Here is an 18,485-nt window from a genome sequence, read left to right as displayed (position 1 = left end):
TCATATTCCATCCTCAGACTATTAGCACACGATTGGAGGCACACATTTGTATCAGGTGTCTCTGGACATGGTAGAATTCAAGTTTCCCTTCACTTGGACTAGGAGACAAAAACTTATTGCAGGATGACAATGTACCTGTGCACCATGAAGATCTGCTTTCCATGGGTTGGAGTGGAAGATCTCCCACTATTAAGCTCCAATCCTATTGAGTGTTTCTGTTTAGATCCACTGTGATCGACTTTGACCCACAGTGACCAATTATGATCCCCTGTGACACATTGTGATAGCCTGTGACCCACTATGACCCACTGTGATCCTCAGTGAGACACGGTAATCCACGGCGGTCCACTACAATCCACTATGACCCACTGGGATCTCCTGTGATCCACTATGATATGACCCACTCTGATTCACTATGACCCACTGTGGACCAGGTTTTGTAAAATTCAGTAAATGAGTGATTTCTTTTTACAATATCTGGATCACAGTAAGGATTGCTTCTGGATATTAAAGTCTATTTTACTTGATTTGCCAACAGGTCTTTTCCATGAGGAAACTATTGACCCAGAGTATAAAGAAGAACCATCCTTGTTCAAGAAGTGAATATAATTGCAGAAACATAAAACAGTGTTTGATGTCTAGACGTTTCTGTATGGGTGAATTCTCTCACCAAGTGTTTATATGAATCCTGGGTAACAGAATAAATATAATCGGATGTCAGTGAAGCTCACCGGGGGTTTTTTCCTCCTTTATTTCTATTATCACAATATGTTCATATATAAATGTGGTGCTTATTATTTTCAGATCTCTCCAGCTCTAGTACAAATCATTTCAATGAGTGTAGCGTCGTTCTGCAGCAGGAAAGACTCACCGATCATAGTGTTGAGGGAGAGGTCTGGGATTCGTTTCTGGTTCTGACCCAACGGAGTCCCACAAAAATGAACTGGGGAGTAGAGCGGGGACAAACCTGAACTGTATTTAAACAGCAAACAAAGAAAGAGGTAGAAAAAAACAGAGAGAAAGAAAAAAAAAGTCAGATACACTTTTTGGACCGATTAGTTAAATTATACTGTTTTTCCTACCGCAGGGGTTAAACAACGCCCGCAGGACAAATACAAGTTAGAGTTGATCGCTGGCACTATTGGCTATTGACAAAAATCCATAGATAGTTTTTCCGGCTCCTACCGTCATTACAAAAGCGGCCTCTAGAGGCGAATCGCTGCACACTGCACGCTATATTATATTTATTATTTATCTTTTATAAATTATATTTATTAGTGAATATGTTCATATTTATTTCCGTTCACATATTTATGCAATAAATGTTACCCAACTGCTCATCAGTAATCAGGATGAACAATAAAAGCAGGTTGCAAGCTCAAAAAAAGTATTTTAATCATCCTGCACAGAAAAAAATCTGATTAATCTAGAAAATGGTCCTTAACCAACTGCAAGTCTGATCCAACGTTGATCCTCCTTCCCACAAGGAAGTCTGGCTCTACGATATATGAGGGACAGTTATGGTGTGTGAGTTTTATCTAATGCGACCCTGCCTGATTTAAGCCGGTAATTAGGCAAGTCCAAAACAAAGATGCGGAAAGAATGATGAAAGTCACAGGGTTCATGAAGAGATACATGGTAGAAATCTAATCATGCTTATTTGTGTATGAGGGTGTAATCTGACGTACCCAGGGTTGGATGCTTTCCCGACGTGAGCTTTGAGCTCCCAGAGCATGATGCGCCCATCGCTCACCACCAGGGCGGCTCTGTTCTCGTTGACGGGGCAGATCACCGCGCGGTACGGACGCACCGTTTTGGTCACTCGAATGGCGTCGCACTGAGAGCGCAGATCATAAGACAGCTCCTGCACTCCCTGCTCCATCTCAGACGCCACTGCAGCTGAGCAAGTTACATTTTTATTACTATATAAAAAATATTACTTTTTTATTTTTCACTGTATAATATAAAGGATTTTTGCTATGTCTTTTGAAATGCTTGTTCCTAACAATCTTTGTTGTACAATAACCACAAACAGCGCTACCTATTGGTCACAAGTAAGTACAACATTTATTTTTTCAAATCTCTTTTGCATATCATTAATCAGATTTTGCATATTAATAAACGAATATCTTTAAATTTTAGGGTCAAATGATAAAAACTCATCCCAATGCATTAATATAAAATATGCATTAAAATATTAGTTTTATTACCATCGTTATTAAAACAAAAAAATAAAAAAATACAAAATAAAAAAAACGGAAATCGATGCAAATTTATTGCAGATGGAATAAGAACATAAAATAAATGAATACAAAATAATACATAATCTAGAGTTTTTTAGAATAAAAAAATAAAGTGCTTGGAATCTGATCATCGCTGCTCATACATTTGCTCATACATTTGCTCATACATTTTCATTAGATGTTATTCAGCCCAAAGCTTCTCTCAAACCCGAGATATATTAGACTAAAGATGCCCATACTAGGGCCTGTGGGGGCCAAACCAGGGCCTGTGGGGGCCAAACCAGGGCCTGTGGGGGCCAGACCAGGGCCTGTGGGGGCCAAACCAGGGCCATGGTGACCTTTGAATTTTAATTTAAAAATTTTTTTTAGGAAAAAATTGCTTATAGTAAACCTTTGAAAATAAGAAGCTGCTTCATGTCTCTGATTGAAAGTGACTGAATAAACTGTATTCGGCTTTAAATTTAATTGTAAAATTAGTTAAATTGTTTCTTATTGTACTTCATGTTTCACATAACTTGAACCGAAATAAATAAAAACTGTACCGAGGTGTTTTCTAGTTATTAATTTTTAAATATTAAAAAATCATAAATTAGAGGAATCTGGCAAACTTTATTCTCAGCCCCTCACTCAAGCTGGATTTTTGGCCCTTTGTAGAAAAAACTTTGGGCTCCTGTGGATCAGACCGTAGCAGTGCCGCGGCAGGCGATAATTAAAGTGGCCTTTAAGGTTATTTTGACAATGCGGTCGTGTTGGAGGTCATGTTCTCCAGCTCGCAGCATTAAATCCCGAGTCGATATTTTGCAGGAATGTAATCACAGCAGGGGCGAGATTTCAGTCTACAGCTCAGACTCCAAACTGAGAGAAGATTTAGAGATCGTTATTATACAGTTTTATTATTCCGGGTTTTAAAACTGTAGGCTTTTCATTTCTACTGATTTCCACTAGACTTTATCAAGTGAGTCATAAGAATTACAATAAGATCACTGGCCCAAAAGAAACATATACAGATACAATTCGTATCATAACTGCTCAGAAATGAACAACAGATGATATGAATTAGAAGAATGTAACCGTTGCATTCGTGGTGATCTTTCTGTACAAAACAAATACCATATTCCAACATTGTGAAAACTCAGCACAAATAAATAAAATGCTCAAATCTAATCTAAGTACCATTCCACCATGTGGCTCCATCACTATAGAGTCTGGATGATTATGGTGCTGTAACTGTTACAGGTCGAAAAGAAAAAGGAAGTTCTAAAAAGGTGTGAAGGTTCTTGCCTGGTTCCTCCGCTGATAGAGCAGTAGATCGGCAGACACGCAGCGTGATGCAGCCGTTCTCGTGCAGGCAGTAAAGAGCGTCCCTCTGAGCACAAGGAATCACCTGCGTGGACGCAAAAACATAGCGTGGGAACTCCTGCTCATTCCATAGAGACTCTAAGGGTTATTAAACATCCTGGGGGCGGAGCTAAATGAAAGTTGTAATTAATTCATCTATAACCATAGAAAACACAGGAAATACCGATTTATGATCAAGATGACGTTTTTTATTTTTTAAACATTTCCACAAAGCGAATATATTCTGCCGCATGAATTTTTTTTTCAAGATTGCGACTCGATCAGCATTCGTTCTGTGCAGAGACATGATGATGGTACCAAAAAAAGCATAAAAAGCATTAAAAGCTTTCGGGTCATTTGGGTTTTCCATTTCAAAAGCACGAGTCCACTTATTAGTACCCGAGCTGCGTATAGTAAAGAATTTAATGTGCGCTCCATCGAAACGCTGACGATAGCTGTCTGAATAACAGCGTTTTAATATCTTTATATCATTTCAATGTGGCTACAGGCGAAGGTCTCGGACCTGACATTATGACGTCATTAAGGAAACAGGAAAACATCTTTTCTCTGGTTAACGACGCGTTCTCGCTCCATGTGCTTATCTTAATCAAGGGGAAATATGAGGAAAAGTCCAAAGCCAAAAAAAAGGAAAAACGGTGTGTTTTGAGAGAAAGAGGGTTGTGTGTGTGTGTGTGTGTGTGTGTGTGTGTGTGTGTGTGTGTGTGTGTGTGTCGGTTTTTTGACCAGCTGCCCGCTCCCACGATCGATCGCTCGCTCCAGCCTTGTTCTTGCAGCTGCACCATTAGTCATGCAAATGTTCTTCCTGACAGACACGAGCTTTACAGCACCTACAAAACACGCGGTGATACAGAGGTCGAGCCCACGAGCTAGTGTGTGTGTGTGTGTGTGTGTGTGTGTGTGTGTGTGTGTGTGTGTGTCACTGCACTTAACTCAGGACCTACAACCTCAAACTTAAAATAAAATTAAAAGACTAATAAAATAAGGACATACACCGCATGCCATACAGCTAAACCCATAACATAACATCCCATAATACTGTCCCACATGTAGTGGTTATAATAAAAGCCATTCTTCAGGGAAGACCATACATTGAATTTTAAAACGTGACTTATTGCATATTCAGCTACAGGAGGGTGTGGGTGCAGTTCATTCCAAATGAGGATCCATGCAGGACACTTAAGTTCTTTCAATTCAATCACAGAATTTGAATTCCAACTTCAGACACTTTTGTATGAGGTGCGGAAACCTGGATTTGTATCCGTATCTAATAAATCAAATCAGAACTCAAACGCCTTCTGCATGTGTGTGGAATGGAACTCAAACTGCATGATCTTGGCTCCAATCAAATTTTGTTCAACCATGAAGGAAAATTGAAGAATGAAGGATAAGAAAGAGCAGAATTGGGTAATGATGCAACAGACCTCCTGATTAACACATGCATATAGGATACTTTTCAATGGAGGTTAGGTTTATTATCATGGACATTACCTAATGTTCTTATGAATCCTTGGAGCATCCTGGAGAAACATTAGATCTGAGTTCATGTTGGTTTTTAGATCCCTACACAATATGGACAAAAAATATTAACTCGTGATTCTTCATCAATCTATTACTACAAAGTTGGAGGCACCCAAGTGTACATGATGTTTTTGGATGTCTAGGAGATTCCAACCTGTTCAAGCATGACAATGCTCCTGTGCACTGACTTTTCCATGAAGATCTGCTTTACATGGGTTGGAGAGGAAGATCTCGTTCAATAAACCCTATTAAACACCTTTGGGATGAATGTGAACGCTGACTGCACCCCCCAAGCCCTCCTCACCTTCTCACCTACATCACTACCTGACATCTATTCGAACATCTTCCCAGAAGAGTGGAGCTCATTATAACAGAACATGGGGTCTAAATGTGGAATGGGATGGTCATAAAACACAAACCAATCTTCATCAAAAATTCATAAAAGTGGTGTAAAGTCATGTGCACATCATGAAAGTAGGCTACAGTAATTCACTGTTCACTTGGTATGAAATGTACTGCACTCATCAGCGTCTGCTGTAACTATAGAAACAAAGACCAGAGACTCTGCAAGAGTCAGAACAATCAATACTCACCGCCTCTGCCCATTAATCATATACACGTCTACAGGAAAACTCTAATGGTGTCGTGTGTTAAGTTTCGAATCAATTTTTTTTTTTTAACGACACCACAGGGGTCACTGACCTTTTCTACATTTCAATTTAAAATATTCTTGCAGAACAGCATGTGTGCGTGTGTGTGTGTGTGTGTGTGTGTGTGTGTGTGTGTGTGTGTGTGTGTGTGTGTGTGTGTGTGTGTGTTTCCAGGGGTTTTGTTGGGGGTGTAACGGTACACATATTTGTACCAAACTTATTTGGGTGCACATGTGTACCAAATGCAATCCTTTTTTATGTTTATTTAACCCCCGGAACAGAGTTTAAAACAGAGTTCCCTCAGGAAGGTATTAAGTGGCGGACCGCAAGTTCGTTTAGTGGATTAATTTGATGAATTCTATTGAATTTTTTTCCTTTTTTTTTAATTATTAATATTAAATCATTATTTTCTATATTATTTAACCATAGCGGCATTTTGTTTTAAATTATTTACAAAATGCAAAATGTTTATGTTCACAAATAAACCGAATCGTTTTTCTTTACAAAAAAAAAAAGCTTTTGTTTGAACCACCATGTGTTATTTCAGTATTCGGAGTCAATCAGTGAATCATATTGAAGGCGAACCCCTGACGGGTTCTTATATGACTATTAGCTGTGCATAGATTTTAACAGCTAGGGGGCGGTGTTGTGTGAAAGCATGACAGGTCTGACACTGGAATCAGACTGGGATCGGACTGACCTGTATGAAGGGCACGCCGGAACGCTCGATGGCCACGACTCCGACCGTCTGGCTGAGCTCCAGGTCCAGGATGAGAATCTCTCTGGGGTACAGCAGCAACATGTGACTCTTCTTCGAGGGCATGTAGGACAACTGGAGACAGTCGTTCAGTGTTACTGCCTCGGCCCTGAGGAAACACACGACTGGGTTAATCCAAGCTACACACAGTGTTATAAATTATGACAATCTTGCCATCAAAGTCAACATTGTTTTGGATAAAATTAAAACCCAGTCACATCATTACAGCTTCATACAGCACGTGTCTCTATAAAAAAAGAAAAGCAATGCAGTGGCAATGCGCCAGAGTAAAAAATAAGCAAAGTCATTACCGCACAACACTGAGAGAGAATGCAATAACCGTCACAAATCTCCTCTGAGCCCTGCATCTACTGAGTTTATAGGTCTCCAAAGCTGCTAAATCTGCTTATAGGGAATAATGCCTGTGTAAATTGAAGAACGTAATAAGGAGGCTGTTCTGTGGAAAATGAAAAAAGATTCAAGAGGCGTTTTAAAGAGAAAGAAAGTGAGACACAGGACCCAACATATACAACTGTGTCCTGAACTGGTGTGAGATTATTAAAAGCTGAAATGTTCAAAATGCTGAGCTTAAGCACCAAAGAAGAACTTCAGCACCCCCTTTGGTCGGTTCCTTTGGAGAAAATCTTCCACATCGTAGATTTTAATCAGAAAATTTCGGAAACCTGGATTTGTATCCGTACCTAATACATCGGAATGAAACTCAAACTACATGATCTTGGCTTCATCAGAATTTTGTGCGACCATGAAGAAAATGATTGATAAAAAAGATCAGAATTGGAGTAATGATGCAAACATTTATTTAAAAAAAAAAAAAAAAGAGGCAGAGATTTGGGATACTATCCACTTTACATTTGTGATGTTCTTTTAGAGCCATGGATCATCTTCAAGGCACATGAGGTCTGAGTTTATGTTGGTTTTTAGATCCATACATACGCAGTATGGACAAAAACTATTGAGACACCTGATTTTTTTAGACGCATGTCGTTCTTCATCATACTGTTATCACAAGTTTGAGGCACACAGTCATATTGGAGGTCTTTGGATGTCTAGGAGACCCCAAACCTGTTCCAGCATGACAATTTCCCTGTGCACAAAGCCAGCTCCATGGAGTAGAAGATCTCATCTATAGAGATCCAACCCTAAAAATCCCCAACCTTTTTGAGGGTTGTATCTCTGGAGGTTCCGTCCTCACCTCTTCTCAGGAAGCTTTTCCCTGAACCTGAGCCTCTGGCTCACTCAATAGGAATAAATAACAAAATTTCAAGTTTCTATAACTTGAGAATGAGTTGTGTTTAAAACAGTCTCCAAACATCCAGATCAACCTCGAGCTGAACTTATCTTTGCTTCTTGACATCTGCCAGATTTCAGACGTTCAAAATACTCTCCAAACGTCTGAAGACTAAGAAGGTCAGACCAAAATGAAGGATCCAATCCAAAGACAGACAACAGCAGCAGAATGTCTGATGTGGTGTGTTACATGGTGTTCGTCTCGCAATGGTAAAGACTGATCTGCGTCCATATGAGATCAACTTTTTCTTCTTCAGGAGGTTTTAGCTGAACAGTTCTCTAAAACACCAGTGTGCAGTTCCAATTCACACCTCAGCTGAGAAACAAATAAAACCATTTTCAGAAGATTGATAGCGAGGCACTGTATAGTCATGAGACCTAATCATCCGTCACACTGTTCACCATCACGCCTTTTTTTTGGGTTTATGGTTTAGGAATACAGCTTGCAATAATCACAGGTAAAGAACGATCTTCCCAACACCTCCATGGTATTTAAGTTTAGCACCTGTGGCTGTTGAACTTTACCACTACTACTAAAAAGAGAAGATGGAAAAACACAAGTCAGGAGGAGGGTGGATTCTGTCTCTAATAAATTCTTCAACATGGAATACCTCTCTCAAGTACCTTCTCAGGGATATTTGCAGGACCACCATGACCCTGACCAGGTAAGTACTAAGGATGAAGGATGAAGATTCATGAAGTCCGTGAGCTTCATATCTGTCTGTAGGAAAGTAAAATCTGCACTTGTATCAATTCTCAGACTTTTTTCAAAGCTTTCACTTCAGAGCTTCTGTGGAACAGGTTTGAATGAACATCTTGCTAATTTAGGTCAGGAGTATCAAATGTGATCCTCAGAGTGATGTTTTATTCTAATCCAGCTGAACCCACACCTGATTCCACCTGTTTAACCAGTCTGGTGTGGCTCCTGCTTAGTTGCAATAAAACCCAGCAGCCGCACCTTTGGCGCTTCCCAACTTTCATTGGTCCTTCCTGAGCCAGGTTGCATCTTCAAGGCACCGCAAAAAAAACATGCCTGATTTATCTCAATTTCTCACTAAACCCATAACTACTATTAATCTTGATGAGATAACTAAGAACATAGACCTTATCCTCACTAGCACATTAGACACCGTTGCCCCTATCCGGTTAAAAAAGGTTAGAGACCAAGCACCTGCATCTTGGTATAATAGTCATACACATGCCCTCAAGAGAACAGCACGTAATCTGGAGAGAAAATGGAGGAAAACTAAATTGGAGGTATTTAGAATCGTATAAAGACAGTATGCTCAGCTACAGACAGGCGCTAAAAGCTGCTAGAGCTGAACACCTGAGCAAACTTATAGAAAACAACAAAAACAATCCCAGGTTCCTTTTCAGTACAGTAGCTAAACTAACTACAAATCAGGGCTCTGAAAATTGTGTTCCATCACAGTTTAGTAGTGAGGACTTTATGATTTTCTTCACTGAAAAAATAGATAACATTAGAAAAACAATTGTGGCAGTTCAACCTCTTACAGCATCTCCTGAGACAGTGTTACCTTCAACTCCACAACTCCACTGTTTTACATGTATAGGACAGGAAGAGCTGTATAATGTTATTGCCAAAGCTAAATCGACAACATGTCAGTTAGATCCAATTCCTACTAAATTACTGAAGGAAGTGTTATATACAACTGGTGAGCCTCTTCTAAATATTATTAACTCCTCACTATCTTTAGGTCACGTCCCTAAATCCCTCAAGTTAGCAGTTATTAAGCCCCTCATTAAAAACCTAATCTGGATCCAAACACGTTATCAAATTACAGACCAATTTCAAATCTCCCATTTATGTCTAAGATTTTAGAAAAGATTGTCGCTGCACAGTTATGTTCCTACCTGCAAGAGAACAATATCTTTGAAGAATTTCAGTCAGGTTTTAGGCCCCATCATAGCACAGAAACTGCTCTAGTTAAAATAACTAATGACCTGTTTTTAGCTTCAGACCAAGGCTTCATCTCGCTGTTGGTTTTACTAGATCTTAGTGCTGCATTCGACACTATAGACCATGATCTCCTCCTAGATCGCTTACAAAATTACATCGGCATTCAGGGACAGGCATTAAGCTGGTTTAAATCCTACCTGTCCGATCGTTACCATTTCGTAGATTTGAATGGAGAGCTATCCAGGCTAATGCAAGTAAATTATGGCGTGCCGCAAGGTTCAGTTCTAGGACCCCTGCTCTTCACAATATACATGCTTCCGTTAGGAAATATTATTAGAAGGCATGGAATTAGCTTCCATTGTTATGCTGATGATACTCAGCTATATATTTCATCTAAACCAGGCGATACAGCTCAATTAACCCGGATGACTGAGTGTGTTAAGGAACTAAGAGATTGGATGACCCATAACTTTCTACTTTTAAATTCTGATAAGACTGAGATTTTGCTCATCGGCCCAAAACTGGTATACAGACGCTCCAGCATCTCAACCTGCATTTAGACGGATGTTCTGTAACCACTAGTTCAACGGTAAAAGACCTGGGTGTTATTTTAGACAGCGACTTGTCTTTCAAAAATCACATCAATCAGGTTACAAAACAGCCTTCTTTCACCTTAGAAATATTTCTAAGCTAAGAAATATGTTGTCTATATCCGATGCAGAGAAGCTCGTCCATGCGTTTATGACCTCCAGAATAGACTACTGTAATGCGTTACTAGGTGGATGTCCTGCTTCATTAATAAACAAGCTTCAGTTAGTCCAGAATGCAGCAGCCAGAGTTCTTACAAGGTCAAAAAAATATGATCACATAACCCCGATCTTATCGTCCCTACATTGGCTTCCTGTTAAGTTTCGAATAGACTACAAACTATTACTTCTCACTTATAAAGCACTAAATGGTTTGGCTCCGTGTATCTATCCAGTCTTTTAACACGCTACAATCCGCCACGCTCCTGAGATCTCAAAACTCTGGGCTTCTAGTAGTTCCTAGAATAGCAAAGTCCACTAAAGGTGGTAGAGCATTTTCACATTTAGCTCCTAAACTCTGGAATAGTCTTCCTGACGGTGTTCGGGGCTCAGACACACTCACCCAATTTAAGTGTAGATTAAAACGTATCTTTTAGCAAAGCCTACACATAACACACATCACATCATAACCTTGTGCTCCAGAACATCTGATCACATGCACATTATCAACTTGTGCTGTTAATATCATGAACAGCAGCTACGCTAATTCCTCTCCACTGCTTCTCTTTCTCTCCCCATCCCGAGGCATCCTGAGGTTGCTCCAGCTCAGTCACCTCCCACCTCGTGATGATTACGGACCTTTAAAGAAGTAGATGCCGAACTCACAAACATCCTGAACCATCTAGAGACGTACCAGTGCCATTTGGATCCCGCTACATGTGTGGAGTTTTGACATTGGACCTCCTGGAGTGTTTAAAGGCTCTGGCATGGAGAAGCTGATGCTGGATCTGTGGTGATCACAAATGCTGAGCTTATAAAACTCGGAGCTACTAACCATATAGACTGTTTAAGACTGCAGAAAGAACATTACTTATAATCTTATACTCCAGTAATCATGTTAGTTCCCACTCTCCAGTGTTCTGTATTGTTGAAAGATTTATGATCAAACTCTTGATGTCACCCAGATGAGGATGGGTTCCCCTTTTGAGTCTGGTTCCTCTCAAGGTTTCTTCCTCATAACATCTAAGGGAGTTTTTCCTTGCCACAGTCGCCACGGCTTGCTCATCAGGGACAAATGCACACCATTCACCATCACTGTTGATTTGTGTAAAGCTGCTTTGAGACAATGTCTGTTGTGAAAAGCGCTATACAAATAAACTTGACTTGACTTGACTTGACTTGACATAATCCCTGATAAGAATGATACGATCACCTCCGTGCTTGACAGATAAACTTGAAGGTATATGAGCAAAACTCTGGCCTTTCCATTACTTTAGAAGAGCTTTATCTTGATTCAGAAACCTTTGTGGTTTATATTATCCTGTCTGTGTATATGAGGTGGTTTTAAAAATATTCAAGACTAGTTCTGTAACATGCCAACAGGTGGCAGCACAAGGCTGCACGCACAGTCACAGGGAGCACCGACCTTCATAAGTCAGTGTGTAAAAAGACGTCATCCTGTGTACATGCACTGTGCAGCTGGTGCTGTTCTCATCACGTGTTACCACGCCTGCTATTCTGACCACGTACGCACTGTCACCATGCCCTCCTTACACGTGAGTTTCACACCAAAAACAACATGATCTCACTTCCACATTTATCCTACTCGCCAGATTTACGGACTTCGCCCTATACCCGAAGATAAAGATCAGGCTCGCAGTATGGACACCGTGGCGCGAAATGCAAAAGGTGCTTGACACGCTAGGAAAAGAAGCCTTTCAGGACACGCTCCAGAAGAACGCTGGGAGGCTGTATTGCTGTGCAAGGAGACTATTTTGAAGGGTTAGATGTTAGATTCATGTCTTACCCTGGATGGGTTTGGAATGTTCCTGAATCTCGCAATGTGCCATGCCGCTCACCACGTCCCACACAATGATTTTGCCTGCGGCATCAGCCGAGGCCAGGCGCAGGGAGTACGGTGAGCTTAGGTTGTGGTGGTAGTTCTCCCTGGACCATTTCACCTAAACACACACACACACACACACACACACATAAGATTTAAAAGCAGTTCATTTAACTTTGAAAATTGGGCTTTCGAACTCTGGCAAACTCCCAAAATGAGTGTAGGAGCAGAAAGATCAGCGCCGGCTTTAACACTGCGGGCAGTAAAGGTGGAAACGTGGGATTGCTGGAGCTCTTTAACTTTTCTGTTCACTTCACACACATGGACAACATCATGATGACCTGAACAGAACATAAGGGTTGGGTTTGAGGATCATGCTGAAACAGTAAACACAAGGGGGCCATGTTTTGTCTGCTCTTCCCATCTGCCTGCTCGTGTTTTCACGGGATGACGATGAGAAATGGAGCACCGTAGTGGTGTTGAGGTTTACAGGATTAAAATGCATGGCAGGGTGAGAAATAGCAGCCGGAGCCCGAAACCGTCTCTGATAAACAGCGGCTAGTTTATGGGTCGTTACTCATGGGAACACACACACACACACACACACACAAAAACACACACAAAACCCCTTCAGCACCAGAAAGGTAGTGATAAAGTGCAGAAGGTGCTCGTGACCGTAAATGACACGGGATTAATTCTTCCGGGACGTTTGTCATGCCGGATAACATTAAAGTCACGTTTAATTCCCGAACACTGGCCCTGATTTAATAAACACAAATGAATAAATAGGAGACGGTACAGTTCAGCGTGAAGACTCACAGAGAAAACACATCCGGCTGAAACAAGCTGATCGGAATAAGCAGCACACCTGGAGCACACTCTCTCTCAGGACGTTCTTTAGATGTTCTCCACAGCGATATGACTCGTGTTACTTATTTTTTAATCTCTTTCTTCGTGGAGAACAAAGCTAAAGGGAGACAAATGTCTTTTGTGGTGAACTTATGTCTATCAGTGAACAGATGAGAACCTCGACAATGATGGAACTATAATTAATGAATATTCAGTGTGACTCAGATAAGGATGGGTTCCTTTATGAATCTGGTTCCTCTCAAGGTTTCTATTCTCTCTCAAGGAATCTTTATTCTAAATAAAAGAATCTTCATTCAACACTACGACATGTTACAGAGTCTCTATTGTCTTTATTTGATTCTATGGAGTTGCCGATTTGATCTCATCTCAAGTTAAGTAAATTTTTCACAAATAACTGGATTTTGATGAATCCCACATTCTCTCTGGTGTACAGTCCTGTTGAACAAATCCTGGTTATAAAAACTCCCAATTTTAAAACAGCAAAACTGCATATTTCTTGAACTCTAAATCTTTTTGCCCGTTTCAGTATGTAAATATATATAAAATCACACTTCTGTTCGACCTTGTTATCGCTGAGAGAGATTCAAACTCACCTTGACAACATTGGCTTTGTGTCTCTCCAGGACCTGAATGGTCTGAGCGGTGTTTGGGTCGATAACGAGGATGCTGGAGTGGCATCCCTGAGCAATCAAACCCTGCCAACCCCTGGGAGAGGAGAGGAAAGGAGAGGAGAGAAGAGGAGAGGAGAGGAAAGGAGAGGAGGAGAGGAGAGAATAGGAGTGGAGGAGAGGAAAGGAGAGGAAATGAGAGGAGGAGAGGAGGAGAGCAGGAGAGAGTAGAGGAGAGGAGAGGAGAAGAGATGAGAGGAGGAGAGCAGGAGAGAAGAGGAGAGAAGAGGAGAAGAGATGAGAGGAGGAGAGCAGGAGAGAAGAGGAGAGAGAGGAGAAGAGATGAGAGGAGGGAGCATGAGAGAGAAGAGGAGAGGAGAGGAGAAGAGATGAGAGGAGGAGAGCAGGAGAGAGAAGAGGAGAGGAGAGGAGAGGAGAGGAGAGGAGAGGAGAAGAGAAGCGATGAGAGGAGGAGAGGAGAGAAAAGGAGAGAAGATGAGAGGAGGAAAGAAGAGGAGTATTGGTTTAATGGAATTAAGATGACCAGTAAATCCCATCTAAACTCCACACTGGTCAGATTTCATCATTTTGATTTGTCAGTAAAGATTTAGCAGATTCATATGTTAAAACATAAATATCATTAAAATACGTGTGATTAAAGACACGTCTCCATCACAAACAACCAGTTTTTAAACTTCTCATTCCACACATTCACATTCATCCCAAAGATCTGTAACAGAGTTGGTGCTCTACAGCAGGCTGCTCCTTATACTGGTGCATTTCCTCTGTTTAAACAATCGAAATGTTTTCTATGTTCTTTTGTGAATAAAATACGAGTTTGTTAAATATATAAATCATTGCATTCATCATTACTTTAAGAAATGAAGGTCAGTCAGTCCGAAAAATTGGGAAAACTTTAAAAGTGTCCCCAAGTGCAGTCACAAAAACCATCAAGCGCTACAAAGAAACTGGCTCACATGCGAACCGCCCCAGGAAAGGAAGACCAAGAGTCACCTCTGCTGCGGAGGAGAAGTTCATCCGAGTCACCAGCCTCAGAAATCGCAGGTTAACAGCAGCTCAGATTAGAGACCAGGTCAATGGCACACAGAGTTCTAGCAGCAGACACATCTCTACAACAACTGTTAAGAGGAGACTGTGTGAATCAGGCCTTCATGGTAGAATATCTGCTAGGAAACCACTGCTAAAGAAAGGCAACAAGCAGAAGAGACTTGTTTGGGCTAAAGAACACAAGGAATGGACATTAGACCAGTGGAAATCTGTGCTTTGGTCTGATGAGTCCAAATTCGAGATCTTTGGTTCCAACCACCGTGTCTTTGTGCGACGCAGAAAAGGTGAACGGATGGACTCTGCATGCAGGAGGTGTGATGGTGTGGGGGTGCTTTGCTGGTGACACTGTTGGGGATTTATTCAAAACTGAAGGCATACTGAACCAGCATGGCTACCACAGCATCTTGCAGCGGCATGCTATTCCATCCGGTTTGCGTTTAGTTGGACCATCATTTATTTTTCAACAGGACAATGACCCCAAACACACCTCCAGGCTGTGTAAGGGCTATTTGACCAAGAAGGAGAGTGATGGGGTGCTGCGCCAGATGACCTGGCCTCCACAGTCACCGGACCTGAACCCAATCGAGATGGTTTAGGGGTGAGCTGGACCGCAGAGTGAAGGCAAAAGGGCCAACAAGTGCCAAGCATCTCTGGGAACTCCTTCAAGACTGTTGGAAGACCATTTCAGGTGACTACCTCTTGAAGCTCATCAAGAGAATGCCAAGAGTGTGCAAAGCAGTAATCAAAGCAAAAGGTGGCTACTTTGAAGAACCTACAATATGACATTTTTCAGTTGTTTCACACTTTTTTGTTATGTATATAATTCCATATATAATTCCACATGTTAATTCATAGTTTTGATGCCTTCGGTGTGAATCTACAATTTTCATAGTCATGAAAATAAAGAAAACTCTTTGAATGAGAAGGTGTGTCCATACTTTTGGTCTGTACTGTGTGTGTATATATATATATATATATATATAATTATTATTATTATTATAATTTTTTAAACGAGCAGGCTTTTTATTTAAAATTGTTTTAAAAAATGTAAACTGTTGATGTTCACAAATGTTAATAATAATAAAGTGTGTTAATAAAAACAACAAGAATTTTTATGTTTTGAATTTCTTCGCCCCCAAACTGGACAGAATCTGAACCAAAACATGACTTCAGTTTCGACACTTTTAACTGCCTTCTATTCTTTTTGGCTCTGTTCAATTTAAATCTGTAAAGAATTTTAACCTGAAATGTTAGAAAAAGAGAAACAGTAACTCAGTGTAAAATGTTGGCCTTCTGATCAGAAGGTCAGGAGTTCAAATCCCACTGCAGGGCCCTTAAACGAGGCCCTTTACCATCGATTCCTCAGTTGTATAAATGAGATAAAAGTAAGTTGTTTTGGATAAAGACACAAGTAAATGTGAATGCATCTGTTACTGAACATGACATCTCAAGAAAGGTGGAACTGTAATAAATGGACATTCAGTGTTGAGGATCAGGTTCCCTGGTTCCTCTTAAGGTTTCTTCCCTTTTTTCACTCATAAGGAACACACTTATAGGCATTAAACTTATATATTCCAACTGCCTGCAAAACCTCTTTATAACGGGTGTCTAAAATATCAATAATAGACTAACTTGAAAAAAATAATAATTAGAGTAAATCTGCATACACTATTCAGAAAATAGTCCAGGGGTGGAGTCCAACATCATCACTATTTAAACCCCGCCCACATAGGCGGAGCCTGTTCAGTTTGGGGAGTTGTTATATCCGGGTTAGGAACTTCTATTTTGGTTTTGCAGCAAGGACTATATATATACACACAAGATTAAAAGATGGATAGGTAAATAAAGAAATAAAGAAAATAACTGATCTCTGATCTCATCTCCCATTCTGAACTCTGAACAAACATCACAAATCATCTGACACTGAAACACAGCACTTGTAGCTCTATTCAGAGAATCGTTCTATATAAATTAAATAATAAAGTGAAGGTAAATAAATGGCAGGTGTTTAGAAACACGTCCATGAGTCCAGCTGGATGGAAAACATGATACAGACGCAGAATGACAGCGTTCATAGACGCTGAAAACACACCTGTCACGGATCTCAGAATGATCCAGCATCGCTCACGGTTTAAACAAGGGATAATAATAATAATAATAATAATAAAACATTATGCACGAGCAGATCTGAAACCAAGAAGCACCGATTAGCCGCTATGCTACATAGGAAACACCGCTCACCAGTCCACTGCAGTTTTGTTCTGCAGATTGAGAGTCCCGGTGAGAGTCCGTGCAGCGAGTTTAATGTTTACAGTGTAAGGAATCATGACTTTAAATGTTTTCGATGCTGCATGAAAGAAACCGGATTTGAGTTCGGTTTTAAAAATGAATGGCTGTCAGATTGACTTGTAAACAGGAAGTAAGTTGAGGTGCGTCACTGTATGGTTTCGGTCAGGAAACGACTACTCGCACATATGGTTCCTTCGTTCCTTAAACTCCGCCACGTTCCTCTCAAATTATCTGTGTTTTCGTAGATAATAAAAATTTTTGTTTTTGAGGCGATTATTAAATATTGCATGTTGTGGTTCCATGTATTTCCGTTTATAATTGCATCTTTTTGATCCCACCCCTTTTTCAAGTGACCATGTGACTGACCGGTGCCGCTCCTTCTTGCCCAGGTGTGTCCTGTTACGTCACCTGATTAAACATTGACTACATGTGAGTGTGTTCTGTTCACATGCACTGGGTTTTCCTCCTCCTGACATCGCTTAGATGTATGAACCAAAATGATGCCCAGGCAGAGAAGAACAGATCATTTTGAAAAGGAGAAAAACAGGAGGAAAAGTTTCACAAGCATTACACAAACACTAGGCAGAGAAACCACTGGCGTGTTTATAAACAGACATCAGACAGAAACATCTGGCAGAGGAAAACAGCTGATGAGTTGATGACTGAAACATTGTGTAGGGTTTTGAAGGTAAAAAACCCAGTGAGTGTGACATCAGTGACAACCTTCAGAGGAGAGGGATGAAGATATCATGATGCATGGTTTAAAGGCGGCTTTGAGAAGAGAACCTGCAGATTTTTCACTATATGGCTGACACTTGAGAGCTACTAAAATGTATATTATTCGTCCCAGTTATCTTGAATGTTATTGTATGCTGGAGCATCAGGATTTGAATTCATTGGAACTAAGAATTCAATTCATTTTTATTTGTAAATCGTGTTTTACAATGGACATTGTCTCAAAGCAGCTTATAAGGCTGTATAAAATAATGTGTAGGTTTATTGCCGATAAGTTCATTAAAATTGTTTATCCTTGATGAGCAAACTATTGGAGAGTGAAGCCTGATCCATCATGACAACGTCCCTGTGCACAATTATGACATTTACTGTAGCTTCACTAGGGCCTTTACAATTCACTACAGCCACGGACCCAAATCTATTGGACAACACTTCATATTAATGCCCACAGTTTTGGAATGGGACCAAAATTCAGTCACTACGCTGCACACTTTTAGCCATATGGTGTAAATATCACCAGCTCATACAATACATCCTGTTAAAAATGTCCCATTATTGGTCTCATTTGTC

The 18,485-nt window shown here is 40.5% G+C and overlaps 1 protein-coding gene across 1 annotated transcript in view; it reads right to left on the bottom strand.

The window, feature by feature from the left end:
• The window catches only part of wdr11 (WD repeat domain 11), a 63,663-nt gene extending 46,220 nt beyond the window's left edge, over positions 1–17,443 (bottom strand). The window contains 7 exon segments of the mRNA XM_046873015.1: positions 872–972; positions 1,689–1,893; positions 3,525–3,627; positions 6,471–6,636; positions 12,303–12,463; positions 13,809–13,920; positions 17,133–17,443. Of these exon segments, the coding sequence (XP_046728971.1) occupies positions 872–972; positions 1,689–1,893; positions 3,525–3,627; positions 6,471–6,636; positions 12,303–12,463; positions 13,809–13,920; positions 17,133–17,218 (934 nt within the window). The 5' untranslated portion in view covers positions 17,219–17,443.
• Between the last annotated feature and the right edge of the window lie 1,042 nt (positions 17,444–18,485).

Source organism: Silurus meridionalis, chromosome 2 (assembly GCF_014805685.1).
Source record: "Silurus meridionalis isolate SWU-2019-XX chromosome 2, ASM1480568v1, whole genome shotgun sequence".
NCBI classification, from domain to species: domain Eukaryota; kingdom Metazoa; phylum Chordata; class Actinopteri; order Siluriformes; family Siluridae; genus Silurus; species Silurus meridionalis.
This window is presented reverse-complemented; position numbering and strand designations above follow the sequence as displayed.